The 26,523-nt window shown below is 38.3% G+C and overlaps 1 protein-coding gene, 1 long non-coding RNA gene and 1 other non-coding gene across 3 annotated transcripts; 1 reads left to right on the top strand and 2 right to left on the bottom strand.

Annotated features, from left to right (window-relative positions):
- Positions 1–378: 378 nt before the first annotated feature.
- Positions 379–450, bottom strand: trnaq-cug (transfer RNA glutamine (anticodon CUG)). The gene has a single exon. It is a non-coding gene; the product is annotated as a tRNA-Gln (tRNA).
- Positions 451–8,828: 8,378 nt separating this feature from the next.
- LOC136763378 (CD276 antigen) lies at positions 8,829–14,806 on the bottom strand. The gene is made up of 5 exons (XM_066717346.1): positions 14,518–14,806; positions 14,169–14,257; positions 11,529–11,882; positions 10,373–10,654; positions 8,829–9,540 (listed from the first exon to the last, which is right to left on the bottom strand). Exons 2-5 carry the CDS (start codon positions 14,230–14,232, stop codon positions 9,386–9,388), a joined length of 855 nt encoding a protein of 284 aa, XP_066573443.1. The 5' UTR covers positions 14,233–14,257; positions 14,518–14,806; the 3' UTR covers positions 8,829–9,385.
- A 1,130-nt stretch (positions 14,807–15,936) lies between these two features.
- Positions 15,937–24,592, top strand: LOC136763379 (uncharacterized). Its single transcript, XR_010820976.1, has 2 exons — positions 15,937–16,529; positions 24,312–24,592. It is a non-coding gene; the product is annotated as an uncharacterized LOC136763379 (long non-coding RNA).
- Positions 24,593–26,523: the final 1,931 nt, after the last annotated feature.

Below are 26,523 nucleotides of genomic sequence, written 5' to 3' on the forward strand. Positions count from 1 at the left end.
TGGCTTATTGCTTTGAAACCACCACATACAAAGTACTGTATTGTATTTCTTATACTGTATTTGAATTGCCTGTGTAAAATTGTTCTGCCTTTTCTTAAAATACAATCATGTATATTCGTATTCGTATTGGTTTCTTCCATTGGATTTACGAGGGTCCCTAAAGCGTGGTTCCACAAGGCGAAGGTTACGCATGCGCATTTAACCCAGCCTGTCTTGAGTTAGAAAGCCGTTGCAGACTACGGAAGCGACGTGAGACCTCAACTCGACAAAGAGGGTTTTGTGATTCGGTGTACCTAATTGTTATTCATTATAACAGTAAACTTCGTCCTTTCGACAGCGACGACATGAGTAAAAAAATAAAAAATAAAATAAAAATTCAGGTTCCACCGAGATTTGAACTCGGATCGCTGGATTCAGAGTCCAGAGTGCTAACCATTACACCATGGAACCAGATATGCGGTGCTCAGCTCTCTATCTCTCTTTTATTTTATTATATATTATTTTTATTATATATGATGAAACGGGGCTGATCAATTAGTTCAAAGTTTCATGAGACTTAAGTGCGGCTTCTTTGTTACTTGTTATGTGACGTATATGACCACACGATGAAATGACGCGCAGGATCCTCAGGCGCGCCGTCCTGACAATCCGACACACCGATCCTCGGTGACCTCGTTCGCCTACTTTTATATACACAGTTAGGGCCATAAATATTTGGACAGTGATACAATTGTCATCATTTTGACTCTGTACGCCACCACAATTGATTCAAAAGGGAACAATCAATATTTTCTTTAAGTGTAGAGCTTCATCTTTAATTCGAGGGTAGTTACATGTAAATTGGGTGAACGGTGTAGGAATTACACCCATTTTTATATGTGGTCCCCCCAATTTTAGGGGCTCAGAAGTACTTGGGCAAACTGACATAATCATGAATTAAATTGTGAATTTCAATACTTGGTTGCAAGTCCTTTGCAGTCAATGACTGCCTGAAGTCTGAACCCATAGACATCAGCAGATGCTGGGTTTCTTCCCTGGTGCTGCTCTGCCAGGCCTGCACTGCGGTGTCTTTAGATCCTGCTTGTTCTTGGGGAGTTTTGTTCTTGGACCTAACTGTACATACAAGGATCCTGATTGGGAGAAATTTGTCAGACCAAATATTTCTCTGGCAGTGGAAAGAACTGCCGAAATAGAAAGGAATAAGGGGCGGTTACCCCCTTAAGGGGCATGAACAGAATACTCAGGGGAGAGAAGGAGATTAACATATGGTTGAATGCAACACAAAGGGAAACGGACAGATGAACTTAGAAAATAATTCAAAAAGTGGTGAACTCACATTCACAGACTTATTTTGTTTGTTGTAAACTATGGTCTTTGTTTTCTAAAATCAGTTACACTGAACTACATTCTGACATTCCTACATGAGTTACATAATCTTGCTACAACAATGGAACAAATTGAATATTTTGGGCATCTAGACAAGGCATTTTCATTCCTTTTTCAGTTTCAGATTGAAAAATAAGGTCTAATTTGCAGGTTTCTTACTCCACAATTTGCTCATTAAAGGGCAGAGCCAGAAGCAATATCCCTTTCACACTGAATACAGAAATGATCTCTGTGGGTTACATTTTTTGAGAATATGAGGTGTCCTGTGTAGTCTATGCAGAATCCTAGACTGGGACTTTTGTGTCTGTTTTATTCTTTCTGCTTTACAGGATTGTAAACAGCCTTTTTAAACACACATTTATATTAGGAAGAGCTAAACGTGTATAGACAACATGACAACATGATTTCAATCATGTAAAACACAAAGAATAAAACATACACAGAAAAGTCCTTTCCTCGTCAGGCTGTGTCGCTCGTAGTGTTTCCTGTCTCTGATTTTAACACAAACACAAACCGAACTCACAGTCACTGCTCCTCTCATAAGAGGGACAGACTTCACAACGGCCTGGTTTGGCAAAAAAAAGCTCTGGGACGCGTCTGACACAGCATGGCATGGCACGACACGGACGCTTAAGCCAGTGGAACCGAAAGTCCTCTTTAATCCATCCAGAGATAATCCTGGAGTGACAGGCCCAATTTTAAATAAAAACATATTTGGCTGAGCTAAACCACCTCTATTTGGTAGTAGAAGCAATTTCTCAAGTTATAGCCTAGACCTTTTCTCTTCGCCAGATACATTTAGAAAAAGAAGTCTTGCACAGCCTTATTTGGAAGCCGTAAAGGGAGCATTTGCAGAGAGTCTTGGGAGAATATTATTATTTATTTATTATGATTTATTTCTTGGCAGACACCCTTATCCAGGGGGACTTACAATACTTAAGCGCAATACAAAGTGCAAAAATAGAGTTCACTGCAAAAATAGAGTTCATAATATTAATTTCAATGATATGCATTCACCCGATCCAAGACTTTGAAAGAGCCACCCACCTGTCAAGATCTTCTTTAATTGTATCTTTGAAGGAAGTATGTTTGAGTTAAAATTGTCCTTTTTAAAAGATGGGCCAACAGTCTAATGCAGGGGAAAAGTTCAAGCTAGACTTTGACTTTAGCCTATCATACTAAGATCCAGACTTTGACGGGCAGCTATGTTCCCTTGTAGACATTGAAGAACTTCCACAGAAGGCTGTACTAAAAGTTATACAATATGAGAGTGATGCCAGTTCAGTAGCATCAGATGACACAATAATATTGCCCCATGCCATGACTCCCATGCCATGGCTGAGAGGAGGCCTTATGTTTTTCCAGTGCCCACTTTTTCCTCCGAGGTAGAACGCATACTTGGTGAGGGAAATGCTACATATGAGAGAACAGGGAAGACGCTCAAGTTATCTAGGGGACAAAATGCATGCAGGCAAAATGCATAGCTTCAAAGCATACCCCAATGATAAGGAAGTTTCAGTGGTAGCAGAAGCACTTGTCACAAAGCATCCTTGTCTTAAAGAGACAGGATCTCAGACAGGTTGGTATGGTTAGAAAAATAGTCTGAAGTTTAAGATGGGGAACTACCACACTAAGCTGGGTTTCATGAGGTAGCTGTCAATTCTGGGAAGAGTAGTAGAAACAACCCAGACAAACAAGCTCCTCACTCTAACATCAAAAGACCCAAGAAGGCAGAAGTGAACTTCCTCCCTAATTTCCCAAGAGGTGAAGATGCTGCCAGCCTCGAACAACTGAGACTGCAAATTGTAGATGAAGTAAAGATGAGAGACAAAAATCTTGTCCTGATTACAAAGTTAATGCAGAGCACCTTTGTTCTGCGAAGCAAAGAGGTCATCAGTGATGATCTACCTGTTGGTGAGGTCCTGGTACGCTGGCCAGCACTTAAAATAGAGTTACAGGTAAAATGTTTTCCTTACTACACCTATTTGAGATGTATTACATTGTTTCTTTTTGTGGTTGTGTCAGTGAGAACCCAGTCAAGTATAGTTAAAGTTAAAAAAAAATTGTTTTGCAATGTTTGTTTTTTCCCTACAGGGCCATATATACATTATACACAGACTCTGGCTTAAACACTTTTTATATCTGTGGAGATCTGTGCCGAGTTTCACAGAATTACAAACTTGAACCTGAAGAACCACTTCTATGCTGTGTTGGACCAACATGCCCCCTGTCTTCTGCGCTTGTTCAGGAAGAGAGCTGCTCGCACAGGGAAAGTGTCTGAAGTTCTGGGTTGGCTCTACAGGATGTATGACCTCCAGGTCAGTTGGTTACACTCGTTGCCTGATGAGGATTACTTGAACTCTCATTTATAAAGACAAGTGTAGGGTGATGCATATTATTGTGTGGTTGTGCTGATTAGCATCCACAGTGAATCAAGAATATGTTCTCACACTTAAGGAACAAGTTGACGTTCATGCCAGACGTGCTGCTGTCCTCCGTGCTCTCCCTGCCTATCTGCATGAGGATGACACCAGCTTTCTGAAGACTTGGGATGTAAGCATGTTTAGAATTTACGTGACGGTTAATCATGGCATACAATTAATCCTTTTGGTCAGTTACAGTGTTTACATGTATGGATTTTGATTGCTTGACTGCTCTCTTTGACTGTCTCCTGATATTTCACTGATGCATTGTTTAGCAGTCAGCTGTTAGAAATTTGGAGTAACAGTTGTCTGTTGTCTTCAGGAGGTGCAGTCTGATGAACCAGACATCAATGACATACTAGTTGGGCTCCTCTCAATCGACAGCAACTCAACAGATGCCACATTCTTCTGCCCAGAGAAGATTGTGGTTGTACTTGAGGGTAACATGGTTATGGTTTTCCGCACACTGGCTGATGCGTTTGTCATGCTTTTTGCACTGATGTACGCCCTGCATCCAAGTTACCCAAAAGAGTTGGCCAACACATTTGACTTTACCCAGAAAGTCTTGATGGGCCTGAAGGATGGGAAGTTAAGGCACAAGGTGTTCAGTCTTAAAAATGATCTTTTGGCAGTGGAGTAATCTCTGCATGAACAAAGTTTACAAAGTTGCTCTCCAAGGCCAAGGCACATGTCCAGATATGCCCTATCAGTAATTCCGGCTCCTCTCCCACCTGCCTTCTGCAACAGAAATGAACAGACGCAAGAACTGCAGACAGGGAGAGGCCATAACAATGTGTGGTCAATCTTTTTTTAAGGCCTTTGCACTTTTTGAATATATTTCGCCAAACAGTTTTTATAGGTGATTTTTGGCTAATGTTTTATGTTTATTTAATAAAAGAGTAACTTGCATTTAAATTGTGTTGACCTGTTTTTTTATTTCAAAATGTGTATAGCAATTTTGAGTTGGTTACTTAATGCATTAGTTTGTACATCTTAATTTAATTTAAAAACCAAGTAAACAAAGTGGAGAATTTGTTAATGAGAAATGAAATGCTTTTTGATAAAGGTAATTCAAATGTTTTACCTGTACTTAATTTAAATTTGTACTATGAACACAAAATACCTAGTAAAAATTACTTAATCAAGAAGGTTTCTTTAAATGATCAAATTAAGTAAGTGTCACTTAAAATCACTTAGTAAAAGCAACATAATAAAGAATGCTTCTTTAATTTAAAATAATTAGTTAGTGTCAATTAAAGTTACCTGTTTAAAGCTACTTAATAAAGAATGTTGCTTTAACTTATAAAATTGAATTAGTGTTTAAAATGTTCGATGTAATCAGTTTCAACTTTTTTTTTTTTGTTCAGTTAACTTATTGGGTTTTACAGTGTAGTCTGGAGAGCAAGTGCAGCTCCAGTCTGCTAATGGGAGTCTGCTGCAGAATATGCTGCACATATTCTTCCCAAAAAAGATTATAAATATACAGGTTCCATTTTTGCTCACAGATTATTGTACATTTATAAATATAAAAAGCAATAGTAATAGCACTTCACTAGCTCAATCATTTTTGGAATATGTGCCTTTTATTTTTGACAGTGAGAATCTTTAATCCTCATTTAAATTAAATCAATCAATCTTAATTGTATATAGTGGAACACCAAGCCAAATCATGTCACAACATTAAAGCATAAAGAATAAGTGCATCATACGAGGAATACATAGTTTAAATGTTGCAGTATTGTTACAGTGCAGTAAAATGCATGAATCACATTTCATCATACATTAAGTTTGGGGATTTTAATGCTAAAGTACATTTAAAAAACCCATTACAATCACAATCTACCCCCAAAACAAAGTCCCACAGATTCTTCCATAGCCCTGAAGTGGAAGTTTGTTCATTTGGCTGCATTAGTAACCCTTCCATATTGTTTTGTGTTTTGTTTGCATTTGCACTCAATCATTATCAATGCACTTTTTTTTTCAGCGTATATTTACTAAATATCTACTGCTTTTCTATTTTGTAAAATCACTAAAACTGGTATATTAATATAAATAGTTCATTATTGCACATAATGCAGTGGTATCACACGCTACTGTGATTATGAGTGTGCACAAATGTACTCTACAATCAAAGGCTTAACTCGTTTGTTTTTGAGAATGTACAGCTTTCTTCTGCCAACTTTATGGAGTTTTTAAATTGTCGGAGTGTTAAATATGAATGTTTGGGGCCATTCATCAATTTGATACAGGCGATCAAGGTTAACAACATGTTTCCGCCCAACAAACGCATGCATTGCTGACACAATGAATCACAGCCGCGCAGACTCTTCCTCCCGCTGCCACAGTGTCGCACCGCCGCCTGGACTCTGGGTTTGGTTTGTGTTCCTGTTAAAAACAGAGACAGATCATCACTAGAGCCTCACAGGCTGAGAGGACAGGACTTTGTGTCCGTTTTATTCTCTGTGCTTTACAGGATTGTAAACGGCGTTTCTGTTCAGAGCTGAACGTGTAGACAACATTGTATTCACACAAGCATGTTCACATAAGAATACGGTTCCATGCGTCACAATAAAATAAATATCAAATATGTATTATTATCGTCATCATTTGTGCTGGTATACATGTCTTTTAAACGGCCCTTAACTTATTACTCTTACTACAGATTTGTAATGCAAACACTATTTATTGCGTATTATTTATAATGTACTAATCAGACGTCCTTAACCAGCGCAAGTTACAGTTGAACAAAATACACACGTTTCACATTAATCATCCGGATACAATATAGCCGGTTTAATTGAACTGAAGTGCGCGTCTCAGTCCTGGCGTTTATGGACGCATTTATTAAACCAGTCCTTCATGTTTTAGAGGGAAACCCACATCTGCTGTATTAATGTATTCATTCATGAATCTTGTAAATGGACACGTTAATGAATCGTGTTCCTTCACACTGACTGTCTCTGGGTTGTCCTGCACACATTCACACACACAGCCTGAACACGGCCAGCTGTCATACAATATAATACCATCGGCTGCTGATGCGATTATTATCCTCCAGTCAGGCGCTGCACCGGTCTGTGAATCACAGTGTTTAATGCACTCGGATATTAACTGTATCAGCCATTGTATCAGCCACAGCACTAACCACTGCACCACCATGCCAACAATGTAGAAACATGTTTTTTTTTTTGTTTTTTTTTTTAAGAGTAAAATTTACACAAGGCATGAAACATTAATCGTTGACCAAAAAAAACAAACATAAAACAGAAGACAGATCTGGAAAAACAAATTTCACACACATTTCACATTTAAAAATATCAGCACACCTAAATAGAAAAATATTTGCGCAGCAAGCTAAAATATTAAAAGGGGGGTTTATGGGGCAAAATGTGCATTGAATTCCAACATTGACCAGCTATAGACTGAAGCTGGTGTAAGAAATCTGATATGTAAGCAATCCACAGGACCACAGTGAATCAATAAGATGAATATTGTATAATGGTAATAAAATCATCTAGAGGAACAGGTGAAGGAGATATGGGGTCAGCAAAGGCTCTGAGCCACGAACAAAACTATATAGGTCAAGATCTCAAAAGCGAACAAAGAAAGTCTATATATGGGAATAATTAAGAAGAATCAGTGAATATGCATTAAACACTGATTAATAAAAAAAAGCTAACATATTGGCTACTGAATAATCAACAATACAGCAAATTAGTAGATATGTCAAACCCTCTGGTACATTTCCACCGGACCACTTCTGTGACCTTGTGGATGACTCTCACTTACATCAGGAAGGTTAATTATCAATATAGCCATGTTTACCTCATCCCCTGAAAGTATCAAGGCCAGGGAAATCAGATGTTTTGAGAACTGAGTGTTTCTGTCTGCTATACACTTCTCAGGACACAGAAAGAGACAGGTGCACACAGGTCCTGTATGAGCCACAATCAAGTAATTTGGAGAAGTTCAATATAGTTGCTGAGCAATAATAAAAATTCTTACACTGGTCAGTGCTGGTATTGAGCTGGTCTATTCATGGTGAATAAGCTATTCTACTGCTGGTTCAAGTGAATAAGCTAGTCTACTGCTTGAAACCACTTTAACCTCAACCTGAGTTGGGTCCAGTGGCAGCAATTTATGTATTTTTGCTTCTTGGAAACAAAAATGAATAATACATGTCCTATTGTATACATTTTCTGTTTATTCGTCCTTGAAGTTTATTCACTAATCCATCTTTTTTAAATACATTGATGTGTAACAATGAATCTATGGGAACATAGTTTGACTTGACTTTGAGTTGAATGTTCTGTCAGCAGGGCAGTAGATTTGTGTATAATAGTATGAAGTACTAGGGTAATCTACTGCATCTAGGCAGAGATGCCATGAACTTAAGATTTTCTCTTTATTTTTATGGGTTCCCCTGTCAGTTTAATTTATTTGGCCTAGAAATACTTTTGCCCAGAATAGAAATGGTAAGCTACCAAGATAATTCCCAATTAAGGAATGGGGCTTCTGTAAACACGAGATATGGAAGTTTGCAGAAGGCCTTGGAGGAACTCAAGCTCCCACGGATTGTCTTGTTTGGTCAGCACAGCAACAGCACTGTGATTCATTACTACTGTGAAGACCTGGACTGAAGAGTATATAAGCCTGTGCAAAATTTGAGTCACCTCCTGTTAGCTGGTGCAAAACATCTCAGTTTTACAATCACTTTCCCTGGTATTGTATAGTGTTTAACTGATGACACACTTTTTGGCAGACAAAGTTGATTTCTTTACAGAGTATGCAGTTGCAAAGAGCAGACGTGAAGCTAAAATACAGGTTTTTCCAGGAAAGGGATAGGAAACCTATTCAGAGCTCACACATTTCTGTTTGTAAAGGCTGTATGCTATTGAAAAGACTGAGCAAAATTTAAAAAGTCCTATGGAACAAACAAATTCCTCCACCCCTGTCTTCATCTACAGAAAGAAAAATGTCTGAACCTTTTAAAATGTAAAGCAAATAAATAAAATCCCATCATTACCAAAATATGTTTATTAATACAAACCTAAGAAAAAATCATTAAAATGTAAAAAATGTACTAGTCAACAGATTAAAATACAATTACAAAACAGATACATTAATACATTATTGCTTTTCTACATCAGACAAAGTTAAACTCTTAAACTGAATTGCTATAAATTGCAGCTATTAGGTGGTTTATCTTTAATTCTCTCCCTGGAATTCAATGAATGTGTGTAACAGCTTTGTTGTTGTGTCTGTCCTGCCTTTGGCCCTCAATATTGTAAAAATAATCTAGTCTGTGAGAGGAGATTATAACTGGGGTCTCAAAGTAAATACTTAAAGTGTCTAAATGTCTACATGCTCAAGAAAAAATGGCATTTCTAGTTCTCTCTTCAATATGAAACAAAAGTTTATAATTAACAGCCTGAATGCTGTTGCTGTATGTTAGTTTAAGGACAGCAGTTTTCTTTCTTTAACATTGTGGCATTAGTTTCAACCCAATAACCTTATAACTCATTATATCCACAATTATTTTCCAGGTTTCGAAAAATGGTCCAAATACTTATCACCTAATGTTGATTAGTTGCAATTTTTTTTTCTGTTCTGTTTTTTAAGCAATTTCTGTAAATTACCCACAATGCTCCACAGATAATAAATAACATTACAAATGGGACAGTGACAGTCCATTTGTCTCTCGGGCAGTCAGTCAGCTCTTCATCTGCATCTGGGGGGTTAAAACAGACAGAACATTAATCATGCCATTCAATAAACTGGCTTCTCTTGAAGACAAGATAACATTGTATACTTTTTCACTCCAGTAGGGATTTAATTGATGGATGCAGCTTTAAAAAGAAAGGGAGGGGGCTGGCCATAATGTTTCTGGTGGGAGTTATGCACTTACTCCATCATTGCTCTGTGATTATATGCTCAGTAATTCAGTTACCTAGCTGTTAACTCCAGTTAATTTGAGCTTCTCTGGTTTCAGGTTATATATATAGATATTCAAAGGAATACACCCAACCCACAAGGATTAGAGTATTGGGTTTCTGTGGCAATGTGTTAACCTGTTTTCTGTTTAGAGATACTGTTCCTAGACCTATTTTAATAGCTTTGACCTTATCTTGTGTCTAGCTGCATATGTAAAATCATCAGGTGTATTCATTCTGTAGCTAATCCTACCCTTATGAGGTTAGCTCAGAAATAGCCCTACTGTAATGGACCAGTGGTGCGAGGTTCCATAAATACCTCTATAGGGTTTGACCTAAACTTTTCTTGTTCCAATTTCATCCCCTCTCATCCTTTACAGCAGGGGTTCTAGGTTCCCATCTAGGGAATTCCCACCAGGTGGGGTCACAGTGTCTGTAGGTTTTCATTCCAGTTCATTGCTTGATCACCTGGCGAACATTATTAGTGTGGTAACTTGACTTAATTAACTACTCTTCCCAGTTCGGAAGGGGTCAGTGGTTTTGAAGAGAGCTGGCAAATCTGGTGGACAGTGGACCTCCAGGGTAAGGATTGGGCATCCCTGCTTTACACAATAAAATTGAGCAATTTACCTTTCCTTAATTTGACCGTCCTCATGATGAGCTGGTTGAGAACTGGGTTCTTCATGATGAATGTGTAGTTTACACCCTGCCTCAAGTCAACCTCAATCTGGCTCCTTAGCAAGAGCAGCTGGCTCTCTGTGGGATGCTGACAAATATCCGTCTGGTGAGAAATGTTTTGGCCATCCAAGTTCAACCACTGTATCTTAGGCTGTGGGAAACCCTGACTTTCATACAGGAATGTGGTGCTCTTGGACCGGACCTTGATGCTTAGGTGAGGTTCTGTGTAGTATGCTGTAAAAAAGAAAAGAAATAAGGGACATAAAGCCAATGTTTATAACACTGCCAAACCTAGACTGGATGGGGGTGGGGTGGTGAGTCAGATGGCAAAGTGAAACACAATCCTGTTGGGAACAATGGACTTGAGCTCAAAAGTGAACAGCTATGGGGCTTCCTGGGACTTAAATTTACAACTGAATGGGACTGTTTGAAAAAGTTATTCATGGGGGCTTAGATCTTCCAGGGCCCAGTTTGATACTTAACACGGTGGCTTTATAGATTCACTCCATAGATGTTATGATCCAAAATTATGACATTTCGTTCCCTGGGGCTGCTTCTCTTGTATGTTTTTGGGAACCATTCAGGCCTGACCCTTATAAGGAAAGGTAATTCAGCCTTCCCGCATTAGTGTTGTGCAAAATGTGACAAACTAGGACAAACAGGTGTTGAATGGTTGTCAATTAATTTTGCATTGCAATTCAGCGGTAATCCTAATGTACCAGAAGCACCAGATGGGAAAGCTGTTCCATACTGTAAGAAATCTGATGTGTAAGGAATCTGAATGAAGGTTCTGAGCCCCAAGCAAAAATAGGGGCGGTTATTATAGGTCAAAACTTCAAAAGCGAACAAAGAAAACTCCATATATGGGAATAATTAGGCAGAATCAAGTCAAGAAAAATCTGATGTTTTGAGAACTGAGAGTCTTTGTCTGCTACAGACTTCGCAAGACACTGAAAGAAAGGCCAATACACAAAGACCCTGTATGAGCCAAAATGAAGTAATCTGGATAAGTTCAATATAGTTGCTGATCAATACTAGAAATGTGTTACACTACTTAAAGAAAATATTAAAACATAACCAGTGGGAGATAACAAATCCCACGCTCTACCTGCGAAGTCCAGGTTGACTGTAGCCTTGCCAGTTCCCTTCAGATTGGTGACGGAACACAGGTATTCTGCGGTGTCATTCTGCCACACAGGGTCAAGTCTCAGTGAGGCATTTCCGTGAAGCAGTTCGGAGATGTACAGACTGGTCCGGCCTCGGTACCACTCATTTTGTCTGTCCAGCTGGTCCTTGCCATAGTAAAAGCTGTGCACCACCTGTGCGTTGTCCACCCGCTGCCATGTCAGAACCAGCCGATCCAGCGGTGATTCAGGGCTCAGGGAGTACAAACACTGCAGCTCTGCTGGTCGTCCGTGCACTGCCACAACCGACTGCAGTGGAGTATGGACCTCGAACTCAGCTGGGATCAGACATCAATCAAAAACGCTAATGAGAGCACGAGTCACAGATATCCCCGGCTGTTCTTTATACTAGTGCATCCAAGGTACAATTTATTATTCATTTTTTTATTCGTAAGTTTACAGAAGTTCATTAGTCATAATAATGCACTTAAAAAACTCCTCCTTCAGCCTTCTTTTTCAGCAATGTATATATTTAGGCATTGCATATTTTGTGTATTTGCATTACTTGTACTTGTATTATTTTGATTTCCCCTTTGCTCCCTTTCCTGTAGACCTTGACTCTGACCTAACATCTTGTCTGCACTCAGCTTTTACTATCCAGGATGTAATACCTCATTTATTGTATTCACTTTTGTACATTGACATTTGTAAAATGTATTATGCTTTGAATTGTTTTGTATTATGTAAATCTGAATTTGTAATGTTTGATGCCTTGTACTGAACTGTATTTTTGCACTTTGTATTGCACGTGTGTGTTGTAAATTGCCCTGGATAAGGGCATCTGCCAATAAATAAATAATAATAATAATTACTAATAGGTATATTTATAAAATAGTTAAGGTAAAACTAATGTGCTTTTAATGGCCGTTGACTGTGACCTAACATATTTTCTGCACTTATCAGCTTTTACATTCTAGGATGTAAGACCCCATATATTGTTTAATGTATATCTCGTATACACTTGTGTACATTGAAATTTGTAAAATGTATTATGCTTTGAATTGCACTGTATTTTTGCACTTTGTATTGCTCTAATATTTTGTAAGTCGCCCTGGACAAGGGCTTCTGCTAAGAAAAAAATAATAATGATGGCTTATGAGGATTGTGTGGGGATTATACATTATGAGAAACCATCCAATCACAGAGCAACCCCAAAAATTCCCATACCTCTTATCTTGTGTATGAACCACCCCATGCAGAGAATGATCAGGATTTATAAGTTATTCATTGGCCACTTCATTAGTTTTTCTTCCTTTCATTATGTTTATCTAGCACGAAAACACAACACAGATCAGATACTTTAGGCCAGTTACTGTGGATCTAAAATAAATGTTCGTTTTCCTCGTTGTAAAGACATTTGTATAAATATAAATATATATATATATATACAACTTTTATAAAGCAAAACGAAACCGCAGTGGTGTTAAAACACAACTATTTTTAAAAGCAGCAGCGTCGGCGCATACAGTGCAGAGTGCATTATCCGTGGCAGTGAAAAAAATGATCAAGGACCGCAAGAACTGGGTGTTTCTACCACATACCAGCACTGCTAAATCAAACAACAGCTCCATAAATATAGTAAGTCGGAAGTTTAGTTACAAAACCTGCCCGGGACTTGTTTGGGTATATAGATGCACCGATTTACAAGAGCATCACGGATTTAACATTTTAAATATAATTTTAATTGTTGTGAGGTATTTGTGTGTGTGTGTGTGCGTTAACAAAATACACAACCGTACCAGACGCGGTTAACAAACTTCAATCACACTGTCTGTGCATGGGTTTATCAAATGAATGGAAAAGAAAACCCAGATACTGAGGTTCATTAATTTTGTCTCTAGTCATTAGAGTACTGAGCGGATTTTTTACTCATTTGAATATTATTCATGAAATCATTTTCACTACTGGCAGTGATTTGGTCTTTTTCCACAGTTCTGTCTGGTTGCAATCTATTTTATAGTTAAATTATAGCCTACACTATAATTAGATTTTTATTTATTTTTATTTTTGGGGGGTGGGGGTTGATTTGTTTAGCTGTCTGTAAAGCGCTCTACAAGTAAAAATTGATTTATTTTAAAGAGGAATACTCCCAGAAAACAAGCACAAAAAGTTTTACAAAGCGAAATCTGATTTATTAAAGTTTGATAACATTTTTATTTTGGAAATTATTTGCAAATTAACGTTTTATTGACCCCCTATTTAAAACCATACAGATTACACTTCGTCTTGGCATGAGTTTGTTACTGCAGAAACATCTTTTTGTCAATACAAAACTACCAAAAAACAAACTTATTTTGTTGTGTTTTTGTTCAGTCTGTTCATTAAGATTGGTATTCATTGCAAAAGAAAATAAATAAAAAGCTGCTTAATCACAACGAACTCATTGTTTTCAACAATGCTCCATTATTGTCTGATCACCGCTTTCAGAGACGTCCGGCGTTTACGGTAAAATAATAATTATAATATAAATCCTCAATCAATAAACACGGGGACATGCTCAATATCACCCCATTACTCTTTTTTAATTTAATTCACAACATTTAAATGGACAAAAGCGCCCTTACCTGTGGATTCAGACAAAAAGCAGCAGACAAAGAGCAGCGCCAAGTTCAGCCCGTCCGACTTCATCGTTCACTCGACATAAAGAGATGATCTGCGTCCAGGGCTAACATGTTATTAAACAGTCTTGCTTAATGGAAAACAGCACAAGCATTTAAGCAAAATGTGTTGATCTGCTGTATTTCTTAATCTACCACAGGCACACTTAAACACACACAGGCGGGCCCGTGCAGGTAGGAGGTTGCGTTATGTTATTCACTTTTAATGTAACACAAAAGCAAAATATTGTGAACTATGTAACCACACTGCTCACATACAAATCGTTGAGTGAAGACAGATATAGATACACTTCACCTCGCAGGTCTTCCAGCTCCACGGTTTGAAGGGGATCTGTCCACGACAGGGGGAGAAATGTGACTCATTTTCTCTCGAAATGAATGAACAGTCTGTACCATTGTCTCATCCTTGTATAACCTAAAGGCAACGTCATCGTTCACCAGGATATGAAAACGCTTCCACACAAAAAACAGTCCTGTAGGTATTGTTGGTATCCTGCAGGATTATTTTGGTAAGAGAAAAGTTGCAATTGTGCGCAGAAATCCCCGCGGGATATCCAAATAAGACGGCTTTGATCTTGATCTTAACTTCCACGTAAGTGTGAGGTTATAAGAAAAATGGCTCCTGTATACCCATTTATGAGCTTTTCAGTACCAAAGTTGTTTCACTACCACTTTACTGAATTCATATGATTACTTAAGACGTCTGGCTCGGGCATCTGTGGTCAGAGGCTTTGTGCTTTACATTCTACACTATATGGATATTGGAAATAACGTGTAAAAGGATTAAGGAAGAATATGTTAATCTTTGTGAGGATCTGAACTGAAAAATAACCAGCTACAGGTGATTGCAATCGTGGATGTATGCGCTAGCAAGTGGCACACACATGTATTTTGAAAAGAAACCTAAAGATAGTTTTATTTTTAGGTCATGTTAGCTAAAATACCTGCAGATACAGTGGCTCTCTGTGAAACGGAAGAGTATACATATTGCTATGGCATTATCATTCACTGTCAATCTGGGCGCTGCAGCGTTTCCACTCACTGTGCTGCCACAGCTGGAAGAGACTGGGACACATTACAGTGCAATAAACTGTGGGCTGAAACGTTTTTACAATATCTAACACAGTCTTATTATAGGTATACCAGAAATTCAAAAGTAGAAACCGGGACACATTGAAACAATATATAAAACAAATGACATCACTTAAAATGTCATCAAGTGTATTGTGTTTAGCAGCGCATCGTAAATATCCGTGTTGCTTCTCCCTGTATAGCTTCATTTAAGTATCCTACATATTCTCCCTTATTATTCATCTGTGGGGGAATGAGTTGCGTTGCATGGGTTTAAATCTGTCCTGTAGTCACTACATATCTATATATCATGACATATACAGTGTGACAGTCACAGACGGCAAAACTCATACATGTGTATATAAACACGGCTACAACACTCTGGCATCCATACTGGAACAGTTTTCTCAAATTCATTGTTAGCATGTTTTCTCTGTATACCTGCAGCTTTATCAATGTGCAAAATGCTTGGATTACCTTTAAAATATAGTTATAGCGATGATGAGGGATTACAAATATAATTCAAATATACGATTCTTCATGCGATTGATCACATACAAATTAGCCTCTGTTTTAAACATTGTAATAGTTTTAAACAGAAGCTAAAAACCGTGCCATTTAAATCATTTTGAGATAATTTACAAGACATGGGGACATTTAATTTAGATCCAGGACGAATATTCCATATTTGCGTGTATTTATAACAATGAGCAATGTATTTCGTCAGGACACATTGTATTCAGTCCGATGCAGTCATTTCTCTGTCAGGATGTTCGCTATCTGTTCTCTTAAATGTCTTTCTGTGCCCAGCAATCCATCCTGTGGCACTTTTCCATCGTGCATTCATAACTGCTCCAGATGAATAATTTCCAATGTAAACGCACATATTGCTTCTTTGGAAAAGTTTCTACCTAATCTCCGGCATGGAGAGCGATCGCCATTACTGCAGTTTCCAGATGCAGTGGCGCTGCAGTGACGTCACAATACTGACCCGGACCAATTTGGGACTCAGCCGACACAATGTGCCAAACTGCGCTCCTGAATCTAGTCCGGGCGGAGGTGCAGCGGAGCCCCAGTGGAAACCCCCTGGCCCGGCTAAAACGTGGCTAGTGGAAACGGGACATTAGACACAGGCTACTGTAGTTATCCCAGAGACAGGTGTATTTAACCTGAAATCATGTGACACACCTTAATTGGACTCTATTCAACTAACTGGTTTCCCCACAGCTCAATCAGGTAGGTCTAGGGGGTGATTAGTTATGCATTCAATTATTTTCTGTTTTGTATTTGTAATACATTTAGAACAATTTGCAGATTATATTTTTCACTTTGACATTATGGACATTTTCTGTGTTGATCAGTGGCAAACACTCCTGATGAAATCCATTCTGACTTCATATTGTAACACAACGAAATATGGAAAAGTCCAAGGGGGTGGATACTTTTCAGAGCCACTGTACATACATACAAATAAATGACAGTAGGTGTACACAAGAGGTCAGTGTTATAAAGCAAAACATCTTGTTTTGATTTTATTTAGGTTACGGCTCTACATATGTCCCAGGTTGGCAAGGAGATCATGTGTGATGTAGACAAGAATGAGCTGTAAGAATACCATTGTAGGAATGCAGCAGTTGAATTATGGTTAATATAAATATAGTTGGTGTAAAGAGATCTGAACTCAAAACAGATGCTTTTGAATCCGGACTCATCTGCAGCCCAGTCAAATAATATACATGTTGCTCTTCTTTATTTACCAAAAATGTACATAGACATTTATTTTAATAAATCTAATTATACATTTTATTAGGACTTCCTTTTATTGTTTACATTTTTTCCATTCAAGAATGATTAATGGTGGGGTGAGTATAATAATCATTCATTATCTAACTATCAGTTGTTGCCAAATGCCTACAAGTCCTTGGTTGATTTCATCCACCTTATTCCAGCGTTACCCCACCCTCTCCATAGTTTTGACATGTATGGATAAGTAAGCAATGGAAAAAAAAAATCTGTTTCCAAACAGAAATTGCTCTTTTATTTAGTGACACGACTCTTACAAGAGCAAGTGGCCAAACCCTGAGACCCTCTCACAGACTGAGAGGAAAAAGGAGGAAGGCTGTGAATATATTAGATTAACAGCAACATTAACCTATGCTCTGCCTTACAGCATACATTAAAAAGACATTGACCATATATGTTTGTTCATTGCCAGTTGTTAACCCCTGGACCAGTTCTCTCCGGTTACTATGATTAAAGTCAAAACAAGTAAGTCATGCTAGAAGCAGTAATCTCTGTAGCAGTGACAGTGTGTGACAGTGTAACAGTAGTAATAGCAAGTAGGTTACAACCCCTATGTCTGTTAGCACTGTATAAGAGTATGTACCCCAGAAGTTATTACAGTATGAAGTTCATTAATAGATAGATTACAATCTGTTAGTATCGGTCATTCAGTCATTACATTGTCGTAGAGGGCAATGGCATTTGAAAGGGCTTAATGCTTAATATGTTACCACTTCACACCTGTTCTGTCTGTATGTTTGTCAGGGTGTGCTTTAATTTTGTAAATTCTAGATAATCAAATCCAGTAAAAATGACATAAGCAACATACTAATGATGATGTTGATAATAATAATAATAATAATAATTAAAAGATCTTGCAGGAGAACAGTAGTCTGCGTGTTCTCACATCTACAAACAATGTGGGTAACTAAAATAAATTCTATTGTCTATGGTGGTAATGGTGACTAAAATGGTTGCAACACACACAGGAAGTATACACATTTCTCAACCTGAAATATTGCATTTAAATGGGATTTTGTTTCTTTTGATTTACACAACCTAACACTTTGAGGAGGCGAGATCATTTTTTTGTGAAACAACAGTTGGTTTATCACTCTACTGTGGTGGAGCGCGGTGTGAATCCGACCTGCACACACTACATTGACACAATTGTGTCAAGTTGGATGGAGATTGTTGGTGGACTGCAATCTGCAAGTCTTGCCACAGATTTGCATTACAACTATTGTCTTTAGGTTATTTCACAAACATTATAAAAGTTGAGGTCATTTGGTATTTGTCTGAGGACTTAAAACAATGGCTTTGATAACATCAGCTGCCCGACGAACGCTGATCAGTTGTAATCAACACATCAAACAACAACAATAATTACAACAGTAATAATCCTGGGCATATGTTAATTATTATGCATGTGGTAATTCCATGTGTACAATAGGATTTTAACAAGGTGTAGTCAGCTCTGATACATAAGACTGCAAATTATTCTCTATCTCTGAAGATTCTCCAACTCACATCTTAGTTCTTTTCTTCACTTCATCTGAAAGGAGAGCTCCAAGTTAACCTGTATTTATTTTTTGTAATAAACATATTCACTATACTAGAACCCTACAGAGACAGGTGTATTTAATCTAAAATCACATGATATTTCACACAGATAGATTTCATTCAACTTATTGTGTGAATTCTGAAGGCAATTGGTTACACTTGAGCTTATTTAGGAGTGGCATAGCAAAGGGGGTGAATACATATCTAATGAAGACTTTTAAGATTTCTATTTTTAATTGATTTGTTTTTTCGCCATACCATTTTTCACCACATTGAATGTGTGGAGTAGGTTGTGTAGATTAGAAGATGAAAAAAAACCCTGTTAAAATACATCAAGATTTCAGGTTGTAACAAATGAAAATGTGAAAATGTCTGAGGAGGGTGAATATGTCCTATAGGCACTGTTATTCGGTAAAAATAGATAATTAAATCTCTGCTACTAAATGCAATTAAATGCAAATATAAATTGTTGTGATTTCATTACCAAAATCAATTAATTGTATTTGTAAAATTGAGTAGAATACATTTTTTTAGTAGCACTAGGGGGCAGTAGAAGCATTTTGTAAAGTCTGTAGCTGTGCATGAGTTTGTGTCTGATAGCTTCACCTTCCCCATTGTGTGAATATATAGTTTATTGTGGACTAAGATATAAATTGTAAAAGTGCGAGGCATTGCAGATTTGAATGCTAAGAAGTTGGCTCCTGCTATCTGATAGCTCTCTGAGACCCCAAGTTCTCACGTTCTGAGGACAAACTAAAGAGATATAATCTGTAAAAGCCTGTTCTATGGAATGAGCTTTCTCTGTGTAACATGTTCCTCTTTTGTCACCAAAGGACTGAATTGTCTCCATGGGGATCTTTACAATACAATGAGTTCTGTAGTTTTTTTGTTTGTTGTTGTTGTGGTTGTTGTTGTTTTTAATCACAGTCTCAACATTTTCTCATTTATTTTTATTTTATGGATCTCTTGCCTTTATATCTCTACTGTCTGCTTGGCTGACATCAATGTCAGAAGTACTGAGAAGGAAAAAGATAAGTTCTGCTATTCATGGCTTTGAAATAGCTTACTGTGCTAAAAAGTCTATAAAAACACTCAAGAAACAAAGAACAAAATCATACAATGAGAACAAAAACAATCAATATAGGTTCTGTGACAGATGTCAGGAAAAGAATGTTCATAAACAAAAAGCAAACACAAGTCCTGTGTATCTGAAACTCAGTTTGCGTGTGACTGAGTACTTTTTTAATAGTTTTTTGAGAGAAATTAAGCCAATGAGGTACTGTCCCTTTCCAGTGCAAACAATATATATCTTTACACAGACTGGTATCATGGTGACTTCTGAGGATAAACTAAAATAGTGTATTCAATGTGGTTACATACTTTCCTTGTTAAAAATTGGACTGTAGAAACACCATCTCTTGTATGTACTTTAAAACATCATACATACAAACAAACCAGGTGGACTCCTGTAAAGAATCAAGCAGTAGGACTTTTTATATAGGACTCCATGTGGAAGCCCCTGGCAGGTTGCAGGTGGCCTAGCTTGGTACTGGTTTGGAAACCAAAGCTTCCTGCACTCCCGTACGTCACTTCCATGGTTCTCAAATACACCCGGAAAATCCCTGATGCCTCTGTTTTTACTGCAAGTCTTTTTTCTCCAATTTAAGCCATTTTGGGCATCGGGCTACAGTGGAAGTTTAGTTTTCCGAACAGGTTGTAGATGGCAAAGTAGCTCTTTTCAAGTTTATTCAATGGCTGCCTGTCAGACTAGGTGGGAAGCACGCTGTTCCTGTGAAGCCAGGATCTCCGCTGCTGCTTTCTCTCACAGTTCTAATTAAAATTCCCTTTCTAACCTCAGGTTCTTTTTGCTGGACTCGGGGCTTAGTGTCAACCCGTTCAATCAGCTGGAATATATGTGTCTCAAGGTCCCTACCGCAACATTTACCTTTGGACTTGACTTGATGTGTAAAATCTTTCAGACAGGGAAATGTTTCCTGGAGGGTTCATGGGTCAGTGGTTGGACTAATTAATTACCATTGTTTATTTATAAAATTTTCCGAACGTAATTCTTCGCCCTTAACCCTTGCCTGTGATGATGTGAAAATTAAAACAATCTGCAGTAGAAGAAATGTTGGGAGTTTCATGGGTTCAGAAGTCAGAGGGCTTGTTAATTAGCATTTATCTTTGGAACACCAGTAGAACCTTCATAGTCCCACAGGAGTAAAACTATTCCAAGGGCATCTTTACTGAGCATGAACCTCTAGCAGCATGACTCTCTATCCCACAGCAAAAGTACATGAAGTACAAAATACAGCTTTCCCTTGCATATACACCTCTACCCCGATATAACGCAGTCCTCGGTGACCAAAAACTCTTAGTGCTTTCTAAATGAAATCATGTTATATTGAACTTGCTTTGGCCTCGAGCATTTCCGGTATTAATAGTCAGCAAATACTTTTTGTTAGAACTAATGCGGTGTATGCAGTAAATAAATCTGTTATACAATAGTTAAATAGTTAAAAAGTGTGTCCTTTCTTTAATTACAACAATTATTTTATAAGTTTACTTAAAACATACAGTGTATTAACAACACAGGTACTAATCACTGTAAAATGCAACCATGATGGCTTGGTTTCATCATACATCAATCGTTTGGACTGCGTGTAATGTTTAGGAAAAGTCGAAATTCACATAAAATATCAGAAAACATTTCTTATTACACAGCCTTACAAATTGTAAAAACATATTTTGGAATTTCAGTAAATAGGAGCATGTGTCACTTTGTCACTTATCTAACTATGTTATATATACAGTATTGTGCAAAAGTTTTAGGCAGGTGTGAAAAAATTTACATAAAAATTATATTTATCAATTAACTAAATTCAAAGTGAGTGAACAGAAGAAAAATCTACATCAATTCCATATTTGGTGTGACCACCCTTTGCCTTGAAAACATCATCAATACTTCTAGGTACACTTGCACACAGTCAGGGATTTTGTAGGCATATAGTCAGGTGTTTGATTAAACAATTATACCAAACAGTTGCTAATGATCATCAATTCAATATGTAGGTTGAAACACAATCATTAACTGAAACAGAAACAGCTGTGCAGGAGGAATAAAACTGGGTGAGGAACAGCCAAACCCAGCTAACAAGGTGAGACAGTAAGACAGTTTACTGTCAAAAGTCACACACCATGGCAAGGCTGAGCACAGCAACAAGACACAAGGTAGTTCTACTGCATCAGCAAGGTCTCTCCCAGGCAGACATTTCAAGGCAGACAGGAGTTTCCAGATGTGCTGTCCAAGCTCTTTTGAAGAAGCACAAAGAAATGAATGTTGAGGACCGTAGACGCAGTGGTCGGCCAAGGAAACTTACTGCAACAGATGAAAGACATATCATGCTTACTTCCCTTCACAATTGGAAGATGTCCAGCAGTGCCATCAGCTCAGAATTGGCAGAAAACAGTGGGACCCTGGTACAACCATCTACTGTCCGGAGAAGTCTGGTCAGAAGTGGCCTTCATGGAAGACTTGCGGCCAAGAAGCCATACCCCCAACGTGGCAACAAGGCCAAGTGACTCGACTATCCAAAAAAACACAGGAACTGGGGTGCAAAAAAATGGCAGCAGGTGCTCTGGACTGATGAGTGAAAATTAGAAATATTTGGCTGTAGCAGAAGACAGTTTGGGCTGGAGAGCGGTACATGAATGAGTGTCTGCAGGCAACAGAAGCATGGTGGAGGTTCCTTGCAAGTTTGAGCAGCATTTCTGCAAACAGAGTTGGGGATTTGGTCAGAATTAATGGTCTCCTCAATGCTGAGAAATATAGGCAGATACTTATCCATCATGCAATACCATCAGGGAGGCATCTGATTGGCCCCAAATTTATTCTGCAGCATGACAATGACTCCAAACATACAGCGAAAGTCACTAAGAACTATCTTCAGCGTAAAGAAGAACAAGGAGTCCTGGAAGTGATGGTATGGCCCCCACAGAGCCCTGATCTCAACATCATCCAGTCTGTCTGGGATCACATGAAGAGAGAGAAGCAACTGATGCTGCCTAAATCCACAGCAGAACTGTGGTTAGTTCTCCAAGATGTCTGGGTCAACCTACCTGCTGAGTTCCTTCACAAACTGTGTGCAAGTGTACCTAGAAGAACTGAGGCTGTTTTGAAGGCAAAGGGTGGTCACACCAAATATGGATTTGATTTAGATTTTTATTCTGTTCACTCACTTTGCATTTAGTTAATTGATAAATATAATCTATTAACATGTCTATTTTTAAAAGCATTCAGCATTTTTTCACACCTGCCTAAAACTTTTGGACAGTACCTTAGATTGTTAAGTAATATGAAGTGTTAACTATCAGACACCTGTGGAGGTTTGACTGATGGAAATTATTCTCACTAGAGTTTGGTTGATAATGTGGTTGTCACTGATGGCCATAGCAAAGCAAATTATTTAAATTAGCTGGTTTTACATTTTCCCTTTTTGTGCCTCGTTAGAGACAAACTTAAAAACCTGACCTGTTTCTAAATGCTTTGAAATCAGAAGGACAGATGGCAGCTCTGTACGTGACTTCAGATAAGTTCAGAATTAGTTACAGAAGAAATTTTAGAAGTCCTTTTAGAAGATTGCAGATGAGGAAGTAAACCACATTAAGGGAGGAAAAGTCATGCAAAACTGAAACAGTGGATACAAATTGAGATATAATAAACATTTTTTTTCCCTTTTTCAGTGCATCATTAATCTGAGAAACAGAATTTCACATTAACGTCTCATTATCAATCCTGCTCAAGCACAAAGACTATAATGATGTTGATGTTCCTACAGACTGCTCAGAACTGGGTGATTTTCAGATTTGTGAGTCTTGTATAGTGAAATGGAAGAGTATACATATTGCATAGTAGGCATTATCATTCATTTAGACACAGGGTACTTTAGTTTTCCCTGATTTAAATATATATATATATATGATTTAAAAACAAAAATGTAGACAGAACTCTTCATTTATTTTCTTCAATAGAATATTTAAACATTCACATTTGTAATGTATGTGGAGGATCAACAAAGATTATCTATTCTGTTCTGTAGCACTGATTTCTTTGGTGGCCCCATTAATTGCAGTAAGAAAAACAAGCAAAAAATCTGAATTCACTACATATCCAATCCATGCGTGTAGGTAAAGTATGTCGTGTGTCTTATCGCATCAGTTCTTAAGACTTTACGTTTTCTGTTTCTTTTCCTTTTGTGAGAGAGCAAGTGTTACAAGAGGTGCAAGGAGGGTTGATTGTGTTGCCTAGTAACTGCCTGGTGTATTTTTTATTTTGTTTTTTTTCCTTTATTATGGAGTGTTTTGTTGTGGGTTTATATTTGCACTTGTGTTAGTTTTACTACTTCTGTACATTTTAAGTACTTCTTTGCTTTTTCTTCACTTTGTTTATTAATCACATTGTCACAGGAAGGCAGCACCTTTCACGAGCACCAGGCACTAATTAAGGACACACCCGTCTGATTTGGCTCTGTCCCCTGCCCCTTCAGCCAGGGAAACCTGCTTTAAAGGACAGAGCAGCAGGTGATCAAGCCTGGCACGGCACACTCGAGTGTGTGGCGATCGGGAGCAATAAAGGCCTGAATTTCCTTTTCTTGCTTCTCTCTACCTTTCCAGGATTGGTGGCACTGCAGCGCAAGGAGGACCCCGTGCTGCCAAGCCTTATGGAGACCACCACTCGCTACAATTTAATTTGGAATGGACATTGGTGGCTAAGACTCCATTTTGCATATTTGCACTGTATCCCTGGGACTTTGACTTTGGGGGGGCCAGGACAGGCTTAGCTTTAAGTTTATTATTTTGGGTTTTATTAGAAATAGGGCCTCCAGCCTGGTGGACTTCATGCCCCGCCTGGTAGCCACTGATAATTAATAAACTATTCATTTTTGCAACTCCTAGTATTGACTCTGGTGTACATTGGGATCTTGCCAAGGCCTGTGCGAGGAGAGGGGGGGAATAGTGAGACCCCCTTCTCACTTGACTAAAATAGGGGTGGCGTGGTCATGTGACAGTGGCAATTGTTCCCCTCTTTGCCATTGTCACACTTGGCCCATCCCTTTGTTTACAGTGGTGACTCTTGTAATGTTTAGTGCTACTGTGAATTATTAAAATGTAATTTAAATGCTACTGTCATGTGTTAAAGGTATGGCAGCACTGAGATTAAGTGGGGAAAACTATTACCTTACCTTGGGTTTGTTTGTGTGAAGATGTGAGCAAACAGGTAAATTCCTCTGACTTGGTTCCAGATTAAAATGGTTCCCTGTTGGCTTATTGAAGCCAATGTAAAGAGCTCCAATAGTGTGTCTGAAAACTGTGAAACATTTAAATGCACAACAATAGGTAGTCTAAATGGATTTGCAGAGATTGTATACATTGAGCATTGTATGCAGATTTGCTGTTCATATTCGTATTGGACTCTGCATACTCAAATGTTACTCCTGTGATCTCTAAAATCACAATTTTATGTGTTATAGTGTAGAAGTAAGATGCCACTCTTCCAGATCGATGTTTTCATATGAGCAGCTATTGTTGGAAAGTAAAAAATAATGCCGTTGTCAATGTTTTTCCCGCAACTGTAGACACAGTAACACTTCATGTTGTACAGTATATGGAAACTATAATTACTATCAAGGACTAAGACTGTGAAATGATTACCCTGGGTTGACTTCTAGTGATTCCATAGTTTCCCTGCTTTCCAGGAAGTTATGACAGGATACATCTGAGCAAACAGAGAGCATACATGGATGGAGATCGACATCTGCCATTATTATGGGTACGTTTTAAAATGTACATTCTTAAAAGTTGCCGATGTGATATACTGGATCTGGCATGTATCTCACTTAAACACCATAATAATGCATAAAGACACATAAAACCATAATGTTTGGTTAGTGTGCATGTTTCCCTTCAATGCCACCTAGGTGGGATGGCAAGAGGTGATTTGTTAAGAGTGTAAAAGTTTAATCGAAACAGATCATTTTATAAGTCTGTGTGTTTGTTTTCATGTATTCAGTATTAAGATCAGGTTTTTCAGTCCTTATCCTTTGTAACAAGACACTCAAGTGAAATCACTGCTTGCAAGGTCAGTGAACAGACATCGGGGGGTGGGGGGGGCAATGGCTTTTTGTCTCTGTCATTCTCTTCTGTGTGGGCAGTGGAATTGGATATGATGGTAACTAAACAGCGTGACTGTGGGGCTCTTGTCCAGCTGTTTCCTGGGACAGATGTCTTGCTTTACGTTTCCTTGATCCGCTCTGAAGTGGCTCTCTGGCTTCTCTGTCTGTGAGCTACAGCATGTGACAATGCAGGAGCCCGCAGAGGGGTATATAAAACCGATATCCTTGCTCCTGAGTTCAGCGATGGACATACTGCAGTCATGTCACCGTGCGGCACACACACCCCTCTGTTATACTGAACTGAGCCACTGCTCATACACAAATGGCACCGGACCGAGTCATGCACACAGAAATGCCAGTTAATAAGAGTAGCGCAGGAATGTGCACAAACACATAATAGCATTAAGTCCTTTTTATGCAGAGCAATATTACCCTGTAAGAAGGACTCTGAGTCAACAATAGCCTCATTTTGCTTAAATGATACGTTTGGGCATATTGTAGATTTGTTTTTCCTTTATACTGGCTGTCACACCCTGATGATCACAATCCCACTAATAGGGGATTTTTTCTTTTGCAGAAATGTAGCAGTGCTGATGTACTAACAGGAGCACATGAGATGGGATGTGCCAATCAGGGCAATATTACAAATCCTTCAACTGTCTCTTAAGTACCCATTTCCTTGCCTATTCCATTGCTAGTACGTGCTTATATTC

This window comes from Amia ocellicauda, chromosome 11 (assembly GCF_036373705.1).
Source record: "Amia ocellicauda isolate fAmiCal2 chromosome 11, fAmiCal2.hap1, whole genome shotgun sequence".
Classification (NCBI taxonomy): domain Eukaryota; kingdom Metazoa; phylum Chordata; class Actinopteri; order Amiiformes; family Amiidae; genus Amia; species Amia ocellicauda.

Coding starts and splice junctions, on each gene's coding strand:
- LOC136763378 (XM_066717346.1), bottom strand. CDS start 14,232: ATGAAGTCGGACGGGCTGAACTTGGCGCTGCTCTTTGTCTGCTGCTTT. Junction 11,883..14,168: donor CTTTTTGTCTGAATCCACAG/GTAAGGGCGCTT, acceptor GTCTGATCCCAG/CTGAGTTCGAGGTCCATACT. Junction 9,541..10,372: donor GACGGTCAAATTAAGGAAAG/GTAAATTGCTCA, acceptor TTAACCCCCCAG/ATGCAGATGAAGAGCTGACT.